Below are 18736 nucleotides of genomic sequence, written 5' to 3'. Positions count from 1 at the left end.
GGGTCCCAGTTTATTTGTATTCTTCTGATGAATGCATCTCCTTTGCGGGACCTCAACATACCCGAAAGTCAGGCACGTGCACACATAGACGCCGAGTGGTGCTCAAGCACCTGCCCTTTTGCTCTTAATGAAAAACAGTGCCCTTTTTGCTGCAGCCCTTTTGATATTTGAGTGCCATTTATTTGAGTCTTTGGAAGAATTCTAAATATGCTGACACCTTCATTAATTTGGGGTTCATCATTGGCACTTTAAATGGTGGCAGGTATGAGCTGAGCCCCATTTAACATGCGTTTGAACACAGCCACGTCTCCATTTATAAGAGGGTGTGTGCATTTGTGTAACCATGTTATCTCAGTTGTTTGTTACTTCCCCTCTCTATTTTTTTTCAATTGAGTTGTACAGATTACAGGTTAACTAAAAGCGTATTTTATGAATTATTTATTTTTATCTCATTTTTGTATATCACAAAAACCTGATGTTTGTTAATAGTCACCTCCTTTGTTAATAATTGTAATATTGACTGTGTTGATTGTGTTAAAGGAAATAAATATATTAGTTAAATATATACTCCTGCTTTTTTCTTAATTTTATGAATAAATTTGGCAAAGGGTACCCTTTTTGGGGTGGGGGGGGGGGGCTTGAGCACCTGCCCCCAAAAATGTCTGTGCACGTGCCTGCTGAAAGCACACCAGTTTTGGCAAAATCGTGTGCATTTTAGTGGTCCCGATCATGGTGCCTCAAAACTCACTCAGTAGCACCCCCTGGAAGGTTAGGGGAAAAAATAGCCCGTGATGCCGGTTTGCCAAAAATTCATTAAATTGGGTGGACATATGTATCATAACAGTTCGCACAAAAACGTCTCAAGGACCAGTGCCTCGAATTTAACAGGAAGTTGGTCATTTTGGTTTGAAGCAGCCATTTTTTGGTCACTTTGGTCATTTAAGCGAATTTGAAAAATTAGGCCCTGGCACCAGTTTGGCCAATCGACACCTAATTGGGTGGACATGTCTAGCATAACAGGACACACAAAATTTCTCAAAGACCAATACCTGGAATTGAACAACAAGACAGTATATAAAGCAACCATTTTGGGGTCAATTTGACCCTTTACACAAATTTTAAAAATATTCCCCTGACGCAAGTTTGACCAATCGGCATGAAATTTGGTAGACTATAATAACAGGATGCACAAAAAAGTCTCAAGGACCCATGCCAGAAATTGAACAAGAAGTCAGGAATTTTTGTTTGAATAAAATGTTTTTGGGTCAGTTTGGCTACACGAATGTTTAAAATGAGCCCCTGACACTAGTTTGACCGATCCATACGACATTGGGTGCACGTCTATCATAACGGCGCCTAAAAAAAAGTCTCAAGAACTCAAGTATGAAATTGAACAGGAAGTTGGCCATTTTGGTGTCAATTTGAAAAAAAAATTCAATTTTGCAAATTGGAAAAATAGCCCCTGACACCAGTTTGACCAATCTACACGAAATTGCGTGGCCATGTCTGTCATAACAGGACGCATGAAGGAGTCTAAAGAACCCATGCCTTAAATTGAATAGAAGTTGGCCATTTTAGGTGGAAGCAGCCATTTTGGATCGCATTTGCAATTTTGGTTTGAAGCTGCCGGGAAATAAACGACAAGACTCTCGTGTGCTCCCCCCAGAAAACAAATCACCTTATATTTTGAAGTGTGCAAGGACATTCAGTATCAACATCCACGTGACACAGCATTAACCCTGACAAAATACAACACTACAAAATATTCCATAGAAAAAACAATGCCATAGCAACACTTGACACCATAAAATGTACAAAACTGACAGTTACATTCCGCTCGCAATTCTCCAGTGGTGCTTTTGGCCTGACAATAGATGGGAGACAGAGATGAAGAAGAAGAAGAAGAAGAAGAAGAAGGACACAAGGCAAAGCTAAACAGATGACGTCATCTCCACAATCAAAGACATGGACGACACATCACATCAAATACTCCTTATCTTCCTTCTTCCCTCCTCCTTCGTCCTGGTTCTCTTGGTCTTCCTCATCCAGGGACGCCACCCCGGAGGAGGCCCGGTCGAACGGCAAGCCGCTGGAGCTCCACACCCGAGCTTCGTGGAAAACCTCATCCTCTTCCTCCTCTTCCTCCTCTTCCTCCTCTCCGGGAGATTCCGAGTGCGAGGTAGAGTAGCAGGAATCGAAACGACTGGGCCTCCCCTCGGGTTTGTGGTGGACGCACACCTCGCTGCCGCCGCCCTCTTCGGTAATCCGTTCAGACCGGACCAGAGCTCCGGATTTAAGCTCGGATGGGGCGGCGTCTAAGGGAGGAGTAAAGAGTCAGAAAACCTGCGTGGGTGGATGGATGGAAGGTGGTTTTTGGTCAGCGACGGAGCCAGCATGATGGCAGATGACATGGAAATGGTTTTGGTGTACCTGGTGTGCTCTGAGGTGTGACGTCGGCGTGAGAGCCCGCTTTGGCGTCCTCGTCGTTAGAGTCTTCCTCTTCCTCGTCCACGTCGTCCTCGTCCACTGACGCCCACGCTCGCAGCTTGGCCTCAGCGATGGCAAACTGTTCTGCCACGCCTGTCAGTCAAAAAATACATGAAGTTAAGTTGATGCTCTACTTGAGTTTAGACCTGCTGGTTTACTGATGGTCAAATTGACCCGTTTCTCAGTTTAAAGCTGGTCATATTGGTCAGTTTGATACTGTGTGTCAGACTGACTCATTATTAAGTTAAATATATATACAAAAATTCCAATAAGAATCACGTTGCTTCGCTACCAGACCTCAGCCCTGCTGTCATACTGCGGGGCAAAGAGACCTGTTTCATAGTTTATAGCGAGTCAAATGTTTGAAAGTTTAAAACTGGGATGGAACTCGCTGGTAGGTTAAAAACTTGAAAATGTTTTTTTATTTTTTTCAGTGTACAAAAACAAAATCTGATGCCGTCACCATGCCTACGGTGGCCTGGAAGGGTAAAACAACATAACGAATTGTGAAACACTTTTACATTTCAGAAAACAAATTAACAAAAGGCAAAACAAATTACAATTGAGAAAACCCGGAAAGGGAACGTCCCATTTCACAGACATTCTTAGAAATCCTATACACCCTTTACAACAAATACAACATTGTCATGTTGCTCCTTTAATAGCACTTAACCCAGCTATTATATGGCAGGTCAAATTGACCCATTCCAAAGTTTGAAGCGGATCAATTCGTCACGTTTTCAAATATAAAATGCTAAAAATGATTTTTATTTTTTTTTCAAATGTACAAAAAAATCCAAAGGTGTAAAAACACTGCAATTATACTGTGGGTCAAATTGAACCGTTCTATAGTCTAATGCCAGTCTGATATGATATGTTTAAACTCCAACAAATAAGTATTTTTTCATAAATATAGAAAGAAAATCTAATAATAGAGTCACGTTGCTCCTCTACCAGAGCTTAGCCCTGCTGTTATATTGCGGGTCAAATTGACCCATTTTATAGTTTCAGATGAGTCAAACTGACCCATTTTAGTTCAAGTTTGAAGTGGGTCAAATTGACATGTTTCAAAGCTGAAAACTCCAGAATAAATATTTTTTAAAGCAGGTGAAATTTACCCGTTGTTAAGTTTAAAACTATAGAAAATGTTGTTGTTGGTTTTTTTAATGTTAAAAAAAAAAAAAAAAAGAGTACAATGGTCATGTTGCTCCGTTACCAAGACTTAATCCTTAACCCTCGTTTCAAAGTCTGAAGCTGGTCAAATTGACCTATTATAAAGTTTTAATCAGGTCATTGCCACACATTTTTAGGTTTAAAACTCTAGAAGAAAAAGTGTTTTAATATACAACCCCAATGCCAATGACGTTGGGATGTTGTGTTAAACATAAATAAAAACAGAATACAATGATTTACAAATCATGTTCAACCTATATTTAATTGAATACACTCCAAAGACAAGATATGTAATGTTCAAATAATTAGCAAATAATCATTAACTTAGAATTTTATGGCTGCAACACGTTCCAAAAAAGCTGGGACAGGTGGCAAAAAAGACTGAGAAAGTTGAGGAATGCTCATCAAACACCTGTTTGGAACATCCCACGGGTGAACAGGCTAATTGGGAACAGGTGGGTGCCATGATTGGGTATAAAAGGAGCTTCCCTGAATTGCTCAGTCATTCATAAGCAAAGATGGGGCGAGGTTCACCTCTTTGTGAAACAAGTGCATGAGAAAACAGTTTAAGGACAATGTTCCTCAACATACAATTGCAAGGAATTTAGGGATTTTCTCACCTACGGTCCATAATATCATCAAAAGGGTTAGAGAATCTGGAGAAATCACTGCATGTAAGCGGCAGGTATCAATGTGTAAAGGATATCACCACACGGGCTCAGGAACACTTCAGAAAACCAACGTCAGTAAATACAGTTCGGCGCTACATCCGTAAATGGAACTTGAAACTCTACTATGCAAAGCTCATCTAAGATGGACTGATGCAAAGTGGAAAAGTGTTCTGTGGTTTGACGAGTCCACATTTCAAATTGTTCTTGGAAATTGTGGACGTCGTGTCCTCCTGGCCAAAGACGAAAAGAACCATCCAGACTGTTCTGGACGCAAAGTTCAATAGCCAGCATCTGTGATGGTATGGGGCTGCGTTAGTGCCAATGGCATGGGTAACTTACACATCTGTGAAGGAAACATTAATGCTGAAAGGTACATAGAGGTTTTAGAGAAACATATGCTGCCATCCAAGCAAGGTCTTTTTCATGGACGCCCCTGCTTATCTCAGCAAGACAATGCCAAACCACATTCTGCACATGTTACAACAGCGTGGCTTCGTAGTAAAAGAGTGCAGGTACTAGACTGGCCTGCCTGCAGTCCAGACGAAATGTGTGGTGCATTATGAAGCGTAAAATACGACAACGTAGACCCCGGACTGTTGAACAGCTGAAGCTGTACATCAAGCAAGAATGGGAAAGAATTCCACCTACAAAGCTTCAACAATTAGTGTCCTCAGTTCCCAAACATTTATTGAATTTGTTAAAAGAAAAGATGATGTAACACAATGGTAAACATGACCCTGTCCCAGCTTTTTTGGAACGTGTTGCAGCCATAAACTTCTCAGTTCATGATTATTTGCTAAAAGCAATAGTTTATCAGTTTGAACATTAAATATCTTGTCTTTGTTGTGTATTCAATTAAATATAGGTTGAACATGATTTGCAAATCATTGTATTCTGGTTTTATTTATGTTTAACACAACGTCCCATTGGAACAACTTCATTGGAATTGGGGTTGTATGATAAAATCCAAAAGTTACTCTACCCTGCTGTTTTATTGTGGGACAAATTGACCTGTTTTATGATTTAAAGTGAACCAGATTGATCTGTTTAATTTTTTTTTCAAGAAAATATATATTTTCTAAATGTATAAAAACTCCAATTGGGTCACGTTGCTTCTCTAGCAGCACCTAACCTCGCTTTTATACTATACTGCGGGTCAAATTAACCCGTTTCAAAGTTTAAAACTCCGGGATGGGACCTGTTGTTAAGTTTAAAACTTTAGGAAATATATATTTTGAAAATGAAATATATATTTTAAAATGAATAATCTTTTTGCAATTTTCTGCTCTTCTTTTTATTATATGGACATATTTCTTTCTTCTTGTTATTCAAACAATAGTGCGATCAATCTAGCCAATGTAATATACCGTTGCTGAACCGGGATAGGTGGTCATTGCAGGGGATCACAATATACTTTTTGTGACACTTTTATTTGTCGGAATGCGTGAGATTTTTCACATATAAAATAAGTGCCTTGGCTCACTAACAGTTGGGAAACACTGTCGAGTGTTTTGATTGCAGATGAGCGCTGTCATTTTTTCCTCCAACTAAGCGGCTAACGTCACGGCTGAGGATGAGGACGAGTATGAGTCACGACCAAACAACAAGAAGCCGCTCAAGTGATTCTCTGAGAGCGAGCCACCGCCGCCATCTGCTCGCCACCAAGATCGGCCATTATGGTTCGGGAGATTTTTAAGGGATTAGGCAGAAGGTCTGTGTGTGCCAGATGATGCCGCCGCTAAACCCGACTAAGTAAAAGGACGTACGTCCCGAGCGCAATCAAACACAGTAGGCAGCCACATACTTACTTAAGACATCGCAGCATTTTAAAAATAGATTTACTCGAGCTTTAATTGCATTACAATAAGTAACATCATTAAATGTGATGATACACTTCATATAAATTGCAGAATATCCATCCATCGATTTTCTACCGCTTATCCGAGGTCGGGTCGCGGGGGCAGTAGCATTAGCAGGGACGCCCAGACTTCACTCTCCCTAGCCACTTCATCGAGCCCGTTCCATTCTTCCCTCACTCGTGAACAAGACCCCAAGATACTTGAGCTCCTCCACTTGGGTGCAGGATCTCATCCCCGACCCTGAGAGGGCACGCCACCCTTTTCCGATTGAGGACCATGGTCTCAGATTTAGAGGTGCTGATTCTCATCCCAGCCACTTCACACTTCCAGTGAGAGTTGGAGATTACGGCTTGATGAAGCCAACAGAACCACATCATCTGCAAAAAGCAGAGATGCAATTCTGAGGCCACCAAACCGGACCCTGTCTACGCCTCGGCTGCGCCTTGAAATTCTGTCCATAAAAGTTATGAACCGAATCGGTGACAAACTACAGGGGGATCACACTCCTCAGCCTCCCTGGTAAGGTCTATTCAGGGGTGCTGGAGAGGAAGTCGAATTTCAGATTCAGGAGGAGCAGTGTGGTTTTCATCTTGGCCGTGGAACAGTAAACCAGCTCTACACCCTTGGCAGGGTCCTCGAGGGTGCATGGAGTTCGCCCAACATGTGTTTTGTGGACTTGGAGAAGGCGTTCGACCGTGTCCCTCGGGGAGTCCTGTGGGGGGTGCTTCGGGAGTATGGGATACCAAACCCCCTGATACGGGCTGTTCGGTCCCTGTATGACCGGTGTCAGAGTTTGGTCCGCATTGCCGGCAGTAAATTGGACTTGTTTCCGGTGACGGTTGGACTCCGCCAAGGCTGCCCTTTGTCACCGATTGCAGAATATATTGTGGAAATATTTAGTTGTTGTACGGCACGGTGGATGACTGGTTAGAGCGTCTGCCTCACAGTTCTGAGGACCGGGGTTCAATCCCCGGCCCCGCCTGTGTGGAGTTTGCATGTTCTCCCCGTGCCTGCGTGGGTTTTCTCCAGGCACTCCGGTTTCCTCCCACATCCCAAAAACATGGATGGTAAGTTGATTGTGGACTCTAAATTGCCCATAGGTCTAAATGTGAGTGCGAATGGTTGTTTATATGTGCCCTGCGATTGGCTAGATATTTAGTTGTCTGTATTTTAATAATGACAAAATAGTGATAACAGAAATGTTACGGTATAAGATTTTAAAAAATGAAATGTATTGCGTTTTACCATAGTGAATTTTGAATAAATTACCGATGGACATTAGATAGTAAGTAAAATACTCCATAAATGATTCAATTATTACATCTGACTTTTTAAAACATTATTAGCTTTAATGTGAATTTTAGTGTTATGATTATCTTCTTATGTATTTAAAGGTATATGTTTAAAATACCCCTCCTTGAGCCGTCACCTTGTCGTGGTGGAGGGGTTTGTGTGTCCCAGTGATCCTAGGAGCAAAGTTGTCTGGGGCTTTATGCCCCTGGCAGGGTCACCCATGACAAACAGGTCCTAGGTGAGGGACCAGACAAAGCACGGCTCAAAGACCCCGAATGATGATGACAAACAATGGACTTCGTTTTCCCTTGCCTGGACGCGGGCCACCGGGGTCCCCCACTGGAGCCAGGCCTGGTGGTGGGGCTCGAAGGTGAGCGCCTGGTGGCCGGGCCTGCACCCATGGGGCCCGGCCGGGCACAGCCCGAAAGGGTAACGTGGGTCCCCCTTCCCATGGGCTCACCACCTGTGGGAGGGGCCATAGGGGTCGGGTGCAGTGTGAGCTGGGCGGTGGCCGAAGGCGGGGACCTTGGCGATCCGATCCCCGGCTACAGAAGCTGGCTCTAGGGACGTGGAATGTCACCTCTCTGGCAGGGAAGGAGCCCGAGCTGGTGTGTGAGGTCGAGAAGTTCCGACTCGATATAGTCGGACTCACCTCCACACACACCTTGGGCTCTGGTACCAGTCCTCTCGAGAGGGGTTGGACTCTCTTCCACTCTGGAGTTGCCCATGGTGAGAGGCGCCGAGCAGGTCTGGGTATACTTATTGACCCCCGGCTCGGCGCCTGTACGTTGGGGTTCACCCCGGTGGACGAGAGGGTAGCCTCCCTCCGCCTTCGGGTGGGGGGACGGGTCCTGACTGTTGTTTGTGCCTATGCACCAAACAGCAGTTCAGAGTACCCACCCTTTTTGGAGTCCTTGGAGGGGGTGCTGGAGAGCGCTCCCGCTGGGGACTCCATTGTTCTGTTGGGGGACTTCAATGCTCACGTGGGCAATGACAGTGAGACCTGGAAGGGCGTGATTGGGAGGAACGGCCCCCCCAATCAGAACCCGAGCGGTGTTCTGTTATTGGACTTCTGTGCTCGTCACGGATTGTCCATAACGAACGCCATGTTCAAGCATAAGGGTGTCCACACGTGCACTTGGCACCAGGACACCCTAGGTCGCAGTTCGATGATCGACTTTGTGGTCGTGTCATCGGACTTGCGGCCGCATGTCTTGGGCACTCGGGTGAAGAGAGGGGCGGAGCTGTCAACTGATCACCACCTGGTGGTGATTTGGCTCCGATGGTGGGGGAAGATGCCGGTCCGACGTGGCAGGCCCAAACGTATTGTGAGGGTCTGCTGGGAACGTCTGGCAGAATCCCCTGTCAGAAGGAGTTTCAACTCCCACCTCCGACAGAACTTTGCTCATGTTCCGGGGGAGGCGGGGGACATAGAGTCCGAGTGGACCATGTCCCGCGCCTCCATTGCTGAGGCGGCCGACCGGAGCTGTGGCCGTAAGGTGGTCGGTGCCTGTCGTGGCGGCAATCCCCGAACCCGTTGGTGGACACCAACGGTGAGGGATGCCATCAAGCTGAAGAAGGAGTCCTATCGGGCCTTTTTGGCCTGTGGGACTCCTGAGGCAGCTGATGGGTACCAACTGGCCAAGCGGAATGCAGCTCTGGTGGTCGCTGAAGCAAAAACCCGGGCATGGGAGGAGTTCGGTGAGGCCATGGAGAAAGACTTCCGGACGGCTTCGAGGAAATTCTGGTCCACCATCCGACGTCTCAGGAGAGGAAAGCAGTGCACCACCAACACTGTGTATAGTGGGGATGGGGCGCTGCTGACCTCGACTCGGGACGTTGTGAGTCGATGGGGAGAATACTTCGAAGAACTCCTCAATTCCACCAACACGCCTTCCCATGGGGAAGCAGAGTGTGGGTTCTCTAAGGTGGGCTCTCCTATCTCTGGGTTTGAGGTCACCGAGGTAGTTAAAAAGCTCCTCGGTGGCAGGGCCCCGGGGGTGGATGAGATTCGCCCGGAGTTCCTAAAGGCTCTGGATGTTGTGGGGCTGTCCTGGTTGACACGCCTCTGCAACATCGCGTGGACATCGGGGACAGTGCCTCTGGATTGGCAGACTGGGGTGGTGGTCCCCCTTTTTAAGAAGGGGGACCGGAGGGTGTGTTCCAACTACAGGGGGATCACACTACTCAGCCTCCCTGGTAAGGTCTATTCAGGGGTGCTGGAGAGGAGGGTCCGTCGGGAAGTCGAATCTCAGATTCAGGAGGAGCAGTGTGGTTTTCGTCCTGGCCGTGGAACAGTGGACCAGCTCTACACCCTCGGCAGGGTCCTCGAGGGTGCATGGGAGTTCGCCCAACCAGTCTACATGTGTTTTGTGGACTTGGAGAAGGCGTTCGACCGTGTCCCTCGGGGAGTCCTGTGGAGAGTGCTTCGGGAGTATGGGGTACCGAACCCCCTGATACGGGCTGTTCGGTCCCTGTACGACCGGAGTCAGAGTTTGGTCCGCATATCCGGCAGTAAGTCGGACTCGTTCCCGGTGAGGGTTGGACTCCGCCAAGGCTGCCCTTTGTCGCCGATTCTGTTCATAACTTTTATGGACAGAATTTCTAGGCGCAGCCGAGGCGTAGAGGGGGTCCGGTTTGGTGGCCTCAGTATTGCATCTCTGCTTTTTGCAGATGATGTGGTTCTGTTGGCTTCATCAAGCCGTGACCTCCAACTCTCATTGGAGCAGTTCGCAGCCGAGTGTGAAGCGGCTGGGATGAGAATCAGCACCTCCAAATCTGAGACCATGGTCCTCAGTCGGAAAAGGGTGGCATGCCTTCTCCAGGTCGGGGATGAGATCCTGCCCCAAGTGGAGGAATTCAAGTATCTTGGGGTCTTGTTCACAAGTGAGGGAAGAATGGAACGGGCGATCGACAGGCGGATCGGTGCAGCGTCTGCAGTGATGCGGACTTTGTATCGGTCCGTTGTGGTAAAGAAAGAGCTAAGCCCAAAGGCGAAGCTCTCAATTTACCGGTCGATCTTCGTTCCTACCCTCACCTATGGTCATGAGCTGTGGGTCGTGACCGAAAGAACAAGATCCCGGATACCAGCGGCCGAAATGAGTTTCCTCCGCAGGGTGTCCGGGCTCTCCCTTAGAGATAGGGTGAGAAGCTCGGTCATCCGGGAGGATCTCAGAGTAGAGCCGCTGCTCCTCCGCATTGAGAGGAGCTAGATGAGGTGGCTGGGGCATCTGATTCGGATGCCTCCCGGACGCCTCCCTGGTGAGGTGTTCCGGGCATGTCCCACCGGGAGGAGACCCCGGGGACGTCCCAGGACACGCTGGAGAGACTACATCCTTCGGCTGGCCTGGGAACGCCTCGGGATCCCCCCGGAAGAGCTGGATGAAGTGGCTGGGGAGAGAGAAGTCTGGGCGTCCCTGCTGAAGCTACTGCCCCCGCGACCCGACCCGGATAAGCGGTAGAGAATGGATGGATGGATGGATGTTTAAAATAATTAAGTGAATTTAATTGTAATAAGATGTTTATAAGTAGAATATTGATACTGTATTACAAATATGTAATTATTATATTAGATGTATACTCTATTCAAAGGTCCCATGCCATCAGATTTTAAAATATCTAAATATATAATCATTAATCATCAGGTTTGCAAGATAATTTGGGTTGAAAATGCTCAGAATGTCCTTTTTCAAGCTATTCTACTCCTACTAGTCTTTTTCACCTGGCAGTTGAGACGGCTGGATTTCTCATTAATATGCTACATGTAAATAAGTTTTGCTCTGATCGGATCGTTCATCTTCCCCACTTTAAATATGGAAAACAGCTCGGCTCTGATTTACAGTGCCCTGGAAGTGCAAAACAATATAACAAATTGGGAAAATTGGGGTCAGACTGGTTTTCTGACCCCCACAATAAAGAAAAACTACACATTTCAGAGTGGCCTTTTATTGTGGCCATTCTAAGGCACACCTGTACAATAATCATGCTATCTAATCAGCATCTTGATATGCCACACCTGTGAGGTGGGATGGATTATCTCCACTAAGGAGAAATGCTCACTAACACAGATTTAGACAGATTTGTGAACAATATTTGAGGGAGGAAAAGTTTTAGATCTTTTGAGTCCAGCTCACAAAAAATTGGGAGCAAAAACAAAAGTTTATATTTTTATAAGTTTAGATTTTTGTTCAGTGTATTTGGGATTGATATCTCATTACATGTGCGTAGGCTACCCTTTCTGCGATGCAGGAGCCAATCATGTTGAAGTGGGGCGGGTCTTGCCGAGAAAGGGCGTGGGATTTCTAAGAATGTGTGTGAAATGGGACGTTCTCTTACCGGATGTTTCGTCTTTTGTAATTTGTTTCGTCTTTTTTAAAAGTCTTTCTGCTTTTGTTGATGTGTTTTCTGAAATGTAAAAGTGTTTCGGCTTTTGTTATTTTTTTTTCTGAAAATGTAAAAGTGTTTCACAATGTGTTATATTGTTTTGCACTTCCAGGCCACCGTACCGATTGGCCATTGGCGAATGGCAATATCTCAACAGCCGGGCCAAGCATTCATAACAACCTCGCGTTGATTTCATTCGAAGTGGGGGTGGTCTTACAATCATCATGAAGCAGAATTCACCAAGCGCTGGATTGTTGGCCCTCTACTCACGAGTCACAACCCCACAGAGGAGGGGGCGGGTCACGTGGGTCAAGTAAACGAGAAGAAGATATTTTGAAAGCGGGTCCCGTTCAGTCACTATAACGTCACAGGCTTGCGACGTGGCGTTCATCTGTCGCACACATTTTGGCAACAGTGACCACAGTCACATTCAACATTATAAATATTGTGAAGTATTGTTGTAAAACACAACATGTATGCTTTTATATACTGCATTTGCATGGCCTTTGGCGGCTGCCCAGCCAGCTGGCTCGCTCACTGCAAACCAAATCCACTCCAAAAATATACAGGATCTAAACGATTTTTATACATATATGAGGATAAACTGGTACAGAAAATGGATGGATGGATGGACATATGATATATAATTAAATATATAATTATATTCATTCCAAAATTATATTAACTTATTATAATTTTAATACAACTAAGGGGAATGCATTTACTTGAAATGATTTGTTGATGCGATTTAATGCATTGGGGCTATCATAATTAAAATAAATGTGATAGTCATTTTTTTCAAATATTAATAATACATCAATTAATTTACTGCAATTTGAATAGTATTAATTGGTATGCTGTGAAAAATAAATATTGCCTAAAATTTATTTTCCATTACAAATCTTTACAATATTACATTGAATTACTTCTCATTTTAATAGCATTACCATGAACACTTGCATTTAAAATTCCTTGTTACCAAATAAATAATACCATGCATTGAACAGTGATACCCAAAAATATAAATGTGTATCATAATTAAAATAAATGAATTAACCATTGCCATTATGAATTATATTGCAACTAACTTATTCTAATTTTAACATAATTCATGTGAATGCTATGAAGAGGTGAAGAGGGAAAAAAATATTTTTTTTTACAAGGCTCTCCCTCAAAAATAATATGGGAAAAATAAGGACAATAATAATTAGTTAGCGCTTAGTGTGTGTGCGTGTGCGCGTCAAGTACCTGCAGCGAAGCGGGCCTCCTTCTCGCCCTCGCTCAAGTGGCAATAGGAGCTTAAGTGGGCGGCCTGTGGGGGGTCCGCAGGTTTGGGCCACCCTTTCCACTCGATGAGGTGGGCCACGCGGCCTTGGGCCAGGGAGGTGGGCTTGGTCACATGGTCCCTCACTGCCTGAGAGATGCCTGCACACAGGCCACGTGTTACAAATTACAGCGCTGCTTCGAGATACGAGTGACCCCACTTAGGAGTTTTTCGAGACAGGAGTTGTTGTTGACAACTTTTTTTGCTTTCAATTGTGAGCGAAAATTTGAACTACAAGCGCTGTATGGTGGCAGTGAACTCAACTCGCTTAACAACAAGCCAACAATTCTTCAAAAAAGGCTTCAAGATGGTAAATCCCACTCTCTGATTATGTTCCTGTCAAACTAAACATAAGACAAAGAGAGTTACAACCACATCGCTTTGCTTTAGATAAATCAGGTTAGCTTAATGCTCACACACAATGCAAAACGCCACAGACGGGCTAACAAAACTGGCAACAATGTTGTGGTAGTTATGAACCTTTATGCAATGGATATTTGAACACAAACAGTGGAGCAACACATGTACGCAGACAATGTAACTATACTCAGAGGGACATATTCTTTATCCTCCGCAAAAAAAACAGTTAAAATTATTGCGGCTTACTGAGGAATTTTGACCTTCTCTATCCATCTGTAGGTCTGTAATACAGCCCCGGAGTAAAAGAAGTAAAAGAAATGTTGCAAAAAAAATTTAATTTATTTAAATTCTATTTAATGATGTTATTACTATATATTTTTTATGAAGTACAATATTAGGAAGAGCGATTGTTATTATTTAAAAAAAACACATTACAAACTTTTTGGGGGGGGGGAGGCTGGTAAGATGATTCGAGTGACACGCGTGGTCACGAAATGATTTAAGCTCATATCTCAAGGCACCACTGTATTGTACAGATTTTTAAAATACATTAATAGCATGTACTGTATATTTAAAATGCTTTGTTTTATTCATGTTATTTAAATATTTACTATAAATACATAATTTAATGAGGTAAATGAATAAAAAAGATGTAAAAAAAAATTATAAATACATGTTAACTAACCAATTGTAGGAAAATGATAATGGGTCATATGTGCTTGAATCAGGCACATACCCAAAAACATTCCCAGAAAAAATAAGCATTGAATATCATTTCTATATGCATAATAATATTGAACACAGTATATTATCAATACAGTAGTTCTCTGAGCAGATATGTGGTTTTTTTTTTTTTTTTTTTTTAAATTATTTTTATTATTTTTTTACCGTTCAGGGATGATCTGGCAAGCGCTGCAAACTCATGGATGCCCACACTTTTTCGCGAGTCCGCCGGAGATTTTCCTGACTTTGGAATCATGTCACTCTCCTCGAATTTCACCTGCAAGTCATAAAATTACATCAGTGTCACAAGTCAGCCAAAAAAACAAACAAACAAAACAGAACACACACACACAAATCAAGCAAAACAGACTTTCTGGCGTTTACCGCTTCTTCCTCCCTCCACCTTCTTTCCCTCCTTTCTCTATTCCTCGACCTCAGCCTCATGGCATACATGTGGCGTCTGGGTAAAACTAAAAATTTACCACAAACCACTACGGCTTGGTGTGTTTTAAAAGCTTGGTCCATGTCCTACATTTCCTTGTTAAACCTGCAGCCAAATGGTTGTCCCAAAGGTCAGAGTGCAGGGAGGTGAGGTTCAAGCATATGGCGTATAAGCAGCTCCCCACTAATCCCGATTAAAAGCAATAGCGCTGCTACTTAACCCACGATGCACATGGCTGCTGGGTGCGACAACTCCTGTGGTTGGACTCCACCAATTCGAGCTTGGAATCCCGAACACTCCAGTGGGAAATGACCCACTAACATAAAACAGCAAGTTTCAGAGTTTAAAATTAATAAATTACTCGAATCGCTTGTATTTTTTATGAATCTGTGATTTGAAATACCCCTTTTGTTTTTTTTAATTACTTGACAAATGAGGCGTATTTGCACAAAGTTTCGGTATTGGATCGGTAAACCATCTCGAATTTACTAAGTATCGGATCGGCAAGGAAATCGGATCGGCAAGGAAATCGGCGGTATCGAACATCACTAGCAAAAAGTACATTTGTGAGTACATTGAAACAAGCTCATCATTATATCAGTAGACAGAAACCCAGCCAAGCAATACTAGTTGAAACTAAATATACCACACATTATGATCCCCAAACACCTAAATATGATTTCAAACTCACAACATTAGGCTTAAAAACTAATGACTTGCAGATGATTTGATTTTGACAAAATGCCCTGGAAGATAGCATACTCTCCATACCTTCCACTAACCACCCAGGCTAAACTTTACTCCGACATACAAAGCTGGTGTCTCAGTTGAGATGTATCACTTCAAACATACTTCCTTGGCACCAATGCACCATTTTCCTATTAAAAGGGGCTTTGCTGGCATCTTAGTGTGAAACTGAATTTGAGGGACACTTTATGTCTTTTCAGTGTGTATATAGTGTATTAGCACCTTCTTAAAGGGGACAGATTTTGTAAAAGTAACTTAGCTGTTGATTTCTTATAATATGGCAAAAGGTAAGCTGTTGGGAAATTTGCCGAATTGTCATCACAAGTCAGCTAATTTACATAATAAATGAACTCATTTACGACTCTAAATTGTCAATAGGTGTGAATGTGAGTGTGAATCTCTCGCCCCAAAGTCGGCTGGGCTAGGCTCTGGCTTACCCCTCGCCCTATTTGTCATTATTTTGTGCTAAATTTATCTTAGGAAGGTGACTCGAGAGTTTTACGTTTCTCTGTCATAATGATGCCGGCCACTTGATTAGGTACACCTAGTTGACGTCACAAATGGTGCCTTGATTGAGTGTTGCCATAATATTTATTACCTCATCACACCAATCTCAATCAGTATACGCAAAGCCTGTTTTTAATCTGCTGCTAAAAAAAATTTGAATAAATTAAATCACATCCCACTTTGTCTTATGTTTAAAAAAATGTATACTGAATATTTTCTTACTACATATTTTATTTTATTATGCTGTATGCTATGGAATATCATTTGATCATTTATTCAATATCCAGCTTAAGGTCCATGTACCGGTATACTCTTTGTCCTTACTTGTAAGACAGTATAGTATAATATATAGCTCACTATAGTAGACTGAGTGTCTTACTAGCAACATTTTTTCCACTACTACAGGTACTGCCACTTTTGACCTACTTGTATGCAGTTAACCTTACTAGAAGACTACTATACTCTACTAGTAACACTACTAAGCCCAACTAGTAGGCATGTGTCACACACTAGTAGCCTCATGGACCCTACTAGTAGCACCAAAATGGCCACTAGTAGTTTTTCCTCACTAGTAACATGTAGTTATCCTACTAGTATGCCAAAGTTGTCCTACTAGTGTGTAGAAATGTCATGCAGTAGTGGAGAAAAATGTCACTAATATGACACAGTCGTTCTACTAGTGCGCTTAATTGTCATATGAGTGATGACAAAAGGTATAGTAGTAGCACCAGTAGGACAACTTTGGCACACTAGTGGGACAATTACATGCAACTACTAATGCAAAACTGTGCACTAGTTGACAACTGCTTGCTACTAGTACCACTAGTGACATAAAATCTAATAAAACATAACTAAATATAAAATTCTACTACTTAACATCTCGTGCTTCACTATTAGAACTAGTAGTGTGCAGAAGTCAACTAGTGTACAGTTTTGCCTCACTAGCAACAGGTAGTTGTCCTACTAGTATGCCAAATATGTCCTACTAGTGCAGAAATGTAATACAGTAGTGGGCAAAAAAAAACATTACAGTTAAGACACAGTCTTAAGTGCGCTCGAGTTGTTCTACTAGTGTGTTGAATTGTCTTACTAGTGAGGACAAAGAGTACTAGTACAGTAAATTGACCTTAAACTGGATATCAAGGAATCAAATATCATATTTACAAAAAGATGGCCACAACATTGGCCACAGCTCTCATTATAATGCAGTGCAACCAGAATAATACATTTGGAAATGAATAAGCGAAAAAAAGAGAATTTGTGTTGCTATGGGTGTCATAGCGGATTGTGCACCTAATAAAGTGTCCTGGAAATAGCACACGCACACACGGTGCAGCAGGGTGGAGGGCCAACAAGTGGGCTCCAGGTAAGCCGGCCTGAGCCGCCTCCGTGCGGGGTTGCTCGATGTGTTGAGGAAATGGTGCGTTCAAGTACCGCAGGACTGCACACGCGTGGCGTCAGGGCCTGCAAATGATGCAGTTACGTGGCCAAAACAAGGCAGTGGGGCGCAGGGATGGAGCTTCCGCTGCTACCCCCACACCCCCCTCCCTGCACCCGCATCTCTCTCTGCCTTGCGTCCATCCGTGCACCACCACCACCTACCTGTAAATCACATCGCTCATCGTAACGCGCAGCGCGGCGGCGTCCAAACCAAATCGGATCAACAGATGCCAAGAGAGGGGAAAGTGCGTTTGTCCTCCGGCCGTACGTCACGCCGTCCCCCTGAGCATCTTCACGCGCTCCGGCATCGGATTTCCGCCACGGTCGGAGGAGGAGGCTGCATGGATGGCTCGGCTGGCCAAATGTCTCCCGATGTGGCGAGCGTCATCAAGGCGGGGGCACACCCCGCCTCTCCGGTACCCCCTCTTTTGCAACACCCTCACCTCCTCCTTCTCTTCTCCAACATGCGAGCAATATATTTTATTATTGATTTTTTTTTTTTCCCTTTGCAGATTGTAGGTGCATTCAACAGGACGCACACCCGCCCGCCCGCCCGCCCGCACGCCCGCGCGCACACACACACACACACACACACACACACACACACACACACACGTCATTAAAATGAATAGAAATGTAATTTATCCAGTGCAGCCCCCCTCCAAAACAGTTTTTTTTAAAACACAGAAATTACACCATATACCGTATATGTGTGCAAATGTATGTGTGTACAGCATGTAAAACATACCATGTTGACCTAATGATAGTGATGGGCAAATGATAGCGAGGCTTTGGAGCATGTGTCACTCTTCCTGAAGCGCAGTGATTCGAAACGCTTGTATCAAAACACCAGTGTCACGTGAGCGATGACGTTCGAAGCTTCGAACGTCATCGCTGTTTCGCTTCGCGCTTCAATTCCTTCAAAATGTTTCCAAGCTTTTCATTTGCTCAGAATGGGTTTTCAACGCATTCTGAGCCAATGACAGCGTGACAGATTTGAGTGGTTTGGCGCCATACTAGCTATAGAAAATGCATCGTTATGCTTCCAAGTTGAGTTGTGAGGAGATAGAGATTTGGAGAGTGAGAGTATTGACCATACAGACCTTTCTGAACTTTTATTGCTGCCATGGGAAACAGTGCCAGTGCTTCAGTCGTGCTCTTTCAAGGTTGCTATGGCTGCAGTTGTCCACCAGATGTCACCGTCACAGAAGTCTTTTGTTAGGAAAGCCTCAGTGCTTCATGAGGCTTTACTTGCCCACCACTACCTAATGACAAATGTCCACAATATATCACTATATTGCTAATATCACTTCATATGACGAACCGG

At 44.0% G+C, this 18736-nt stretch overlaps 1 protein-coding gene across 3 annotated transcripts; it reads right to left on the bottom strand.

Moving 5' to 3' along the window:
* Positions 1-1649: 1649 nt before the first annotated feature.
* fam131aa (family with sequence similarity 131 member Aa) lies at positions 1650-18179 on the bottom strand. Of its 3 annotated transcripts, XM_061798562.1 has the most exons (6): positions 17572-17935; positions 17263-17433; positions 14439-14550; positions 13115-13291; positions 2431-2580; positions 1650-2315 (listed from the first exon to the last, which is right to left on the bottom strand). In XM_061798562.1, the coding sequence occupies exons 3-6, from the start codon at positions 14527-14529 to the stop codon at positions 1978-1980; spliced, it is 756 nt and encodes a 251-aa protein (XP_061654546.1). In that variant the 5' UTR covers positions 14530-14550; positions 17263-17433; positions 17572-17935; the 3' UTR covers positions 1650-1977. The 3 variants fall into 3 exon arrangements, with proteins under 3 accessions (XP_061654546.1, XP_061654544.1, XP_061654545.1); XM_061798560.1 differs by lacking the exons at positions 17263-17433; positions 17572-17935 and adding an exon at positions 18158-18179; XM_061798561.1 differs by lacking the exon at positions 17263-17433 and having other exon boundaries at positions 17572-17934.
* Between the last annotated feature and the right edge of the window lie 557 nt (positions 18180-18736).

This window comes from Phyllopteryx taeniolatus, chromosome 14 (assembly GCF_024500385.1).
Source record: "Phyllopteryx taeniolatus isolate TA_2022b chromosome 14, UOR_Ptae_1.2, whole genome shotgun sequence".
NCBI lineage: Eukaryota > Metazoa > Chordata > Actinopteri > Syngnathiformes > Syngnathidae > Phyllopteryx > Phyllopteryx taeniolatus.
The sequence above is the reverse complement of the archived record's forward strand: the minus strand, read 5'-3'. Positions and strand labels throughout refer to the sequence as shown.

Excerpts from the sequence above, each read along its gene's own strand:
- fam131aa (XM_061798560.1), bottom strand. Across the intron at positions 13,292-14,438 it reads TGCCAGATCATCCCTGAACG|GCATCTCTCAGGCAGTGAGG; the intron begins GTAAAAAAATAA and ends GCCTGTGTGCAG. Across the intron at positions 2,581-13,114 it reads GGAGGCCCGCTTCGCTGCAG|GCGTGGCAGAACAGTTTGCC; the intron begins GTACTTGACGCG and ends TTTGACTGACAG.